This window comes from Callithrix jacchus, chromosome 3 (genome assembly GCF_049354715.1).
Source record: "Callithrix jacchus isolate 240 chromosome 3, calJac240_pri, whole genome shotgun sequence".
NCBI lineage: Eukaryota > Metazoa > Chordata > Mammalia > Primates > Cebidae > Callithrix > Callithrix jacchus.
This window is the reverse complement of record NC_133504.1, coordinates 84,984,707-84,992,561: the sequence shown is the minus strand read 5'-3', so window position 1 is coordinate 84,992,561 and position 7,855 is coordinate 84,984,707. Positions and strand designations below refer to the sequence as shown.

At 41.6% G+C, this 7,855-nt stretch overlaps 1 protein-coding gene across 2 annotated transcripts in view; it reads left to right on the top strand.

Annotated features, from left to right (window-relative positions):
- The first annotated feature begins 5,950 nt into the window (after window positions 1-5,950).
- AP1AR (adaptor related protein complex 1 associated regulatory protein) overlaps window positions 5,951-7,855 on the top strand; it is a 38,723-nt gene continuing 36,818 nt past the window's right edge. For both annotated transcript variants that reach the window (XM_008992838.5, XM_002745463.7), the window contains exon 1: window positions 5,951-6,353. In XM_008992838.5, the coding sequence (XP_008991086.1) occupies window positions 6,271-6,353 (83 nt within the window). In that variant the 5' untranslated portion in view covers window positions 5,951-6,270. The remainder of the gene's footprint in view (window positions 6,354-7,855) is intronic.

Sequence of the window (7,855 nt, the reverse complement as noted above, 5' to 3'; positions counted from 1 at the left end):
CCATGAAGGCTCTCCAGCATGGCAGCTAGATTCTCAGTCAAATATTAGCTCCACAGACATTCAGAATTGTTATGGCTTCTTGATCAGTGCACCTTCTTATCATAATAAAACATCCCTCTTTATCACTGGTAATGCTGTTTATACTGATATTTAATTTGTGTGATATTAATAAATTATACCTGCTCTATGATTATGATTAGTGTTTATATGGTTATATATTTTTCCTTCCTTTCTTTTAACATATCTGTGTCTTTGTATTAAGAGTGAATCTCTTGTAAACAACATATAGTTGGTCTCTTTTTATCCTGTCTGAAGGAAAAATCTTACCTTTTAATTAGTGTGCTTGGTCCATTTACACTTAAGGTAATTATTTGTGTGGTTGGTTTAAGGTGACCACCTTGTAATTTGCTTTTCATCAGGACTTTCTTCAGTTTATTGCTCCTTCCTTACTAATATCATAGAAAAAATGTTTAGTTTTGTTAGGGTTTTTTATTGTTGTTGTCATGTGTCTTTCACATCCTTCTACATATTAGAAATTAGCAGAAATGTCTCCATTAATTATTTAATTTCAGTGTCTTTATTTTTCATTGTTATTAGTCCTGTTTCATTTTAATAGCTCTTGTATTTCCTTGCCTTTTTATGGCATTAATTATTGTAAACATGCTTATTTTATAGTGTCTGATTCCTTTGCTATATTTATTTTATAAATTTAATGAGGTTTTTTTTTTCTGCTCTTCCTTAATGTCTGCCAATACTCAGTCAAGGCATTTTGTTTGTAACATGTGATTGCAGGCTCATTTTCAGTGTGGCTTCATATCTATGGGAATCCTATGCAACCTAGATAAAAGGTATGTCTACCCACAGTAACTTTGTTTTTGCCTTACAAAAAAATCTCAAGGACATTGGTGTCCCAAACCACTTTGTTTCTTCTTTCTATTTTTTGAGACAGAGTTTCACTCTGTGCCCAGGCTGGAGTGCAATGGCATGATCTCAGCTCTGCCTCCTGAGTTCAAGCCATTCTTCTGCCTCTGAGTAGCTGGGATTACAGGCGCCCAACACCACACCTGGCCAAATTCTGTATTTTCAATAGAAATGGGGTTTCATCACATTGGCGAGGCTGGTCTTGAACTTCTGACGTTGAGTGATTCACTCACCTCAGCCTCGCAAAGTTCTGCGATTACAGGCATGAACCACCATGGCTGGCCCCAAACCACTTTTTAGGTTAATTTCTGGCCTGGGCTTCTAAGACCCTAAGGTTAATGTAAATTCCAACTCTTTAGGAAGCAGACAGGCTTTTTTCCAACTCAGATCACACCCATATTAACAAACATCCTCCCAGCCAAAGCTATTGAAATTTTAAAAAAATTAAGTAGTAACAAATTTCTGTTTTCATCTCCCAATGGACTAGGCAGCTTTTGTCCCAAGAGAGATCTTTTAAGCGTTCTGGTTTTAGGCAGGCTTCTCAGGCTCCCCTTATGTGGGTCCAAGGCTTTGTCTCTTGTCCCAGGGTGGATGTTAAAACGTGTGCCAGTTATTATCTATCCTCTTTGCCTGATTTTTGATTCTAGAACTGGACTCTAAGGACAACCTTTCTTGTTCATTGGCTGACTCTGTGCTACGCTATCCCAATACAGAGTGCAGCAAGGACATTGCAAGGGTAAAATAAGTAGCATTCGTTTCCTCTGTTCTCTTTATATAGTGGCAAGTGGATCAGCAGGAAGGAATCCTGGCAGTGTTTAATCACAGTGGCCGTAAGCCCTCCTGCTTCAGTGCTAGTGCTTCCTAGCCTTCACAGGGCATTCATGGGTAGGCATCTTCCATTATGCTCTCCCTTACCATAGTGGCAGGCAGCATGTTTCTAAAGCATCCATACCTCTTCTCAGAAACTTGAATGTCTACCTTGTAGGGCCTTCCTCTAACTTTCTAAATTCCTTTATTCCTTTTTTAATCACTTTTTTTCAATTCCAGTGGTAGTTGCGGCTCCCTGCAGGAGCTACATCTGTTTGATTTAGATTTTCCTTCTAGCATTAACCACCACTGACCTACTTAATGATTCCTTACATTAAATTTCCCTTGTTTGAATTACTAGTGTGGTTGCCAGCTAGGCAAGAGAGATCTGGAACAAACTCCGCCTAGAGGAAGGACTCCATATTAATCACGTAACTTTTACTATTTATCCCTCATCCATCTCTTTGTGAAATGCATATGTTGGGTGATCAAAGAAGGAAGCAAATTACTTAGTGTGCATTGTACTCAGTGTTACTGACTACTGAAATTCATCTCACATACATCCAAAGGCCAGTAAAAATGAGTTTGCTGGTGACTGAGCCAATAGTTAAATAACTTTCTCTTTTATCTTTAAGCCCATCTTTTTGTGCCTTTTTTCTTGGAAAACTACTGAAATGATCTACTTAACTATTTAGTTATGCAAATATAAAGTAAAAGAGCATCATAAGAAATACACTTGAGAGAAGTGATTTTAAAGAGCCAAAATATTCTGCATGATAGTGTAAAAAGTTGTTTGCATTATATGAAGTGTTAGTTCTCTTGGACTTGTTTTTTGGAGAAATGTTTGTTCATTAACTATGAATTTAAGCTGTAAAATGCTATTTATTTTTATGGAAATGTGCTCTTGTTCAAGCCATTGTTGGGTGTGTAGGAGCTGAAGCTAGACTTGGTGTACCTCAATTCTCGCTCATAATGGAAGGAAATACGTACAAATGAATTAGGCAATGCCAGGGCTGGTTCAATTTAAACCGGAACCGACCTATTGGTCTTTCATATGATATTATTTAAGACTAAATAAATAAGGCTTTAGGAACAATAGTGATATTAGCTTGTCATATTAAGATGAAATTATTCCATTTGGGTTCCCAGGACAATACAGTACTAATTGGTAGGAAGTGAGGTCTCCCCTTTAAGTCAGAGGATATTCTCACTTATAATTATCTGGGAAAGAGGCAGATCATGAGACAGACAAGGCCTAAGAGTTGGGGAACTTTTCCTCCATCTATGTCACATTTTCTTGGAGCCTGACTTCAGGTAGTGGTGTGGAGTGTGCCTGAGGACATGTTTAAGAGATAGAAATTTTAAAAGACTAGCATTTTGTATTGAATGACAGGAATGCAGCTACAAAGGAAAGTATAATATTGATGAAAATTTCCTTAAGTCTGTGGATAATAACAGCTAACATATTTATGGTATTTTAGATATAGTATAGTCTATGTCATACATTACAGAAATTACAATATATTATACTAAGTACTTGATAGTGCTTAATCATTTATCCTATCAACAAAGGCAAATTGTGTTTAGTGCTTAATCCTTTATCCTAACAACAAAGGCAAATTTTGTTATCTCATTATCTCCATTTTATAGTGGTCATATTTAGTACTCTGTGTAAATTTTGGTAATGCTCAGTGAGTTAAAAGTATGACTTTGCGTCCATATTTGGAATAATGTCATAATAGAGAACACAGAATTCTTCCCCATGAAGGGACCATATAACCTCCACACCAAACATAATAGTAGCAAATGATCTCAAAATGACAAAACATGATTAATAGTCAATAGAGAAGTTCTGAAGAGAGGAGAAATTCAGATTTGGAGCCACATAATCCAGAAGACAATTGGGGGTACATGCTGCATCCTGATGGACTCCAGAGCACCTATGAGAAAAAAACCTTTCCCTTCAACTTCAGAATTAAATACTTGAGAAAAGATAACATTGTGGGTTTTTTTTTTTTAACTTGTATTTTAGGTTAAGGGATACATGTGCAGGTTTGTTATATAAACTCATGTCATCGGGATTTGTTGTGCAGATTATTTCGTCACCCAGATATTAAGCCTAGTACCCAAGAGAAGAGTATTTTGAAAGAGATGGGGAAAAAGGTGAGAAGTTCTGCTACCTGTGGGCAGGTGGGATGTCTCTAGCAAGCTGACAGTAAGCAGTAATCATTTTAGATAATCTTTCTTTTTTTGAGACAGGGTCTGGCTTGTTACCCAGGCTGGAGTGCAGTGGTTAGATCTCGGCTCATTGCAACCTCGACTTGCTGAGCTAAAGCAATTCTCCCACCTCAGCCTCCTGAGTAGCTGGGAATACAGGTACATATCACCACACCCAACTATTTTTTGTAGAGACAAGGTCCTTCCATGTTGCCCAGGCTGGTCTTGAACTCCTGGACTCAAACCATCTGCCCACCTTGGCCTCCGAAACTTCTGGGATTACAGGCATGAGTCACTGTGCCTGGTCCCACTGTAGATAATCTGTTTGTGTCTCTTACTGATAAGTTAAACATTCTGCCTGGCCAACTGTCATATAAATGAACTTTTTGAAATGATGGGGTCTTGCTATTCTCCAGGCTGAACTCAAACTCCTGGGCTCAAACAATTCTCCCACCTCTGACTTATGAGTAGCTGGGACTACAGTTACATGCCACCACACCCAACTCTAAATGAACTCTCTAGTAAAGATGAATTAAATGTATAAACCTTATCGAAATACACGTGACTATGGTGGTTACTGATTTTATACCCATGCCCAAATGTAAGAGTTGAGGAAGCAGTACTGTACCACTGCAGAAAGCATAGGCCTGAGTTTTCTTCATATTATACTTTAAATATATAATATAATTAAATGAGAAAATCATTTAATTCCTCAAAGACTACTCTTTCTCAACAATGAAACAAAGTTTATCTGCCTCTCAAACATCCATTCCAGTTACAGGTTTTTTTCCCTGCTAATTCTGCTTAATAGCACATTGAAAGGTCAAAAGAAAATGCAATCATTATTAAGGAAGCCATTCGGTCATTCTAATATTCACTCAAAGACCATTGGGCCAAATGTTATCCTATGCATCTGATTACAAAAAAAAAAAAAACACAACTAAAACCCAAATAAAATTAAAATTAGTTAAGTAGCAGTGCTAAGATTGAAACCAGATAGGTATTCAAAGAAGCAAGAAAATGATAGTTCAGAGAAGATTTTATCATCAATAAAAATTTTCTAAAATGTGACAATTTTTCTAGGTTTAATTAAACAGGCTAAAAACTTGATGTGTCCAGTCCATGAGAGCATCCTCCTATTCACTGGACTAGGTGTCTTCTAAGCCACATCTAATATCTGTTGTGAGGCCATTTGTTGCCAAGACCCGAGTTATACAGCAGCACTTGAGGAGAGGGCTATAGACAGGACACATCAGAGCAGCTTTCTCTTTCCATCTATAGCAGTTCTGGCAGCATGCTTGGAATGACAAGGCTGGTGACCCGAAACACCCCAGCCCTCTTGCCAATTTCCTCTGAACCCCAACTACCCGACTCAAAATTACTTGAGGATTTGATTTTAAACAAAACAAAATAAGGCCAACAGTGCACCATTAAGCTTCCCTACAACACTGACAGTATGGATGGAGATTGAGACGCAAACCAGAGACCAGAAAACATCTCGGTGCATTCAAAGTAACCCCAGTCAGTCCCTGACACTGTTTGCCACTTATGATGCAACATTAACAAAAACTAAGTACACCGTGCAGAGAAACGCCCCTTCTCACTCAGGACTTCATGACTTCAGGCCTGGGGCTCTAGCCCCTCACACGCCTTTGAAGCAAAGTTCCAAGGCTGAGCCTTAACCATGCCACGCCCAGCGTGTTCGGGACGAAGGTACCCGAAACTGCAACGAGAGAAGGAAATTTCCTAGTCAGGTCAAGGTCCAACAAAAAACGAACACCCGCAAGCGAGAACTAAGCCGTCTCGCAGGCAGAGGCAGCTGAACCAGAAGCGAGCGGAAGTGACTTAAGACCGGTCGCCGGAGGAGGCGGGACCCCGAGGCAGCGTGCCCAATTGGGGCGCGGGAGAGGCCGGGGGTGTGGTAGCGTCGGCGGCGAGCGTGGGCCTGGGAGCGCTGCGGGGCGGGGCCAGGGTGCTTGGCTCGCGGGGACTGGCCTCCTTCGGCAGCTGGAGGCGGTCACTCGTGCTGGGATCAGGGCTGAGACTAGAGGGGCCATGCGGCCGGCGAGGGAGTCCAGAGCCTTCAGCCCGGTGCTCCTCCCTCGCGCGGCGGTGGCTTGGTGGCCGCTGGAGTAAACACTGCCTTTGTTCCTAACGCCTTATCCCTTTCGTCGTCCCGGCCCCTGACACCGCCGTGCTCCGGCCGGCCCGCCCTAGGTCCCTGAACCCCATTTCGGCTCTTGCCGCGCGGATGCGGCTGCCGAGCCTGGGTTTGGGCACTGAGCAGGAGGAGGAGGAGGAGCGACGGCGCCTGGGCGGCATGCGATGGGGAACTGCTGCTGGACGCAGTGCTTCGGGCTGCTCCGCAAGGAAGCGGGGCGGCTGCAGCGAGTAGGCGGCGGCGGAGGGTAAGCCCGCTGGGGGAGGGGCCCGGCCCCCTTGGCTCCTCCTATTCGGCCACCGGCGGGGAATCCCTTTCACTATCCCCCAGCGGCTGGAGGTGGCGGCCGAGAGCCCTGCTACACTCACTGCTTAACAGACGTCAGATGGGTGGTCTCATGGAGGCCCAGTCTGGGTGCCGGTCTCAGGGCCTCCTTGGAAAGGAGTAGAAGAGGGGGCGGGGTGTCGCTCCCGCCAGGGTGCCCTGTCACGCGGGGAAGGAGTCACGGGAGACATCATCTCCAGGAAACAAGGGGCAGCCTCGCGCTAATGGGCTGTAGGTCCGGCTCCGCGGCAACCTGGACACACCCTGCGCTGAACTTGGGTTTAATGCCAAAGCTGGTATATTCCTGTATCTCACCCTCTCTTTATCCCTGATAGAACAGATGGGATCTGGCTCCAGAATTAATGCCTCAGATTGATTTTAAGTACTAGTCATTTGGATGCTGGAATAAAATAAGGTTCCAGATACTGATGAACTCTTTGATAGCTACAAAGACTTGCTGAATTGCAGAGTTTCCAGTGGGTATTCAGATTCTTGGTGCTGATAACTGCAGGGTGTAATTTTTTCATATTAAGTTTTTGAAATTTCGAGAGGAATGCCTTGTCCTGATTGCTACTTCAACGTCCTGTAACATTAGGTAAATGGCAGTCCTTCTGAACTTCACTTCTCTTGAGTAAACCTGGGATGTGCTTAGGTTTTGTATGTGCACCATCCACAGAATAGTAATTTCATAATTCCATTTTTGTGTTTTTTATTTCATAAATACTGAAAAAATTAGAGCAAATTCCTTTGGAGTTGGCTTTGTTGTTATTAAATATTCTTCAGGAATTCAAACCTAGAATTGAAAATCTGAACCAAGCCAGTTTGTGTAAGGAATAAGACTATTTTGCACTTTCTGAAACAGATTGTTAATTTTTCAGAATCTGTTCAATTTAACCAACATTATTGGGTAATAAATACAGTGTTCAACATAAACTGAAACTAAGTGATCATAACTTGAATCTTTGGTAGTGGAGATCTTATAAAATATAATACGATTCTTACTCATTTATCAGGCATTATGTTACCTCTCTGATACAAAGTAGCTAAGGTTTTACATAAGTATCCCCAGAATGGAAGGGCAAGGATTTGCAGTTTTGTGTCTGGTTTAATAATTTGATTTCCCTGATTTATGAGTTCTTACTGTTGAATGGGACATGACAGCTGTTTTATATTGTCAACCAGAATCATCGGATTTAAGTATTTCTAAATTTTGTGTGTGAATGCAACTTACAAGGTCAAGCTGCTTCAGTAGAGTTGTCCATGAACTAGATACCACAGAGTCTTTGTTTTTACTATTAATTGTAGTTATGTTACAAGACATTAAATTCTAACTCTAAGAAAGTTGGGGGTGGGGGTTTCTTACATTCGAAATGGGTAAGCAAAAATCTTTGTATTTGACTTTGGACTGCATGTGTCTGTAGGATT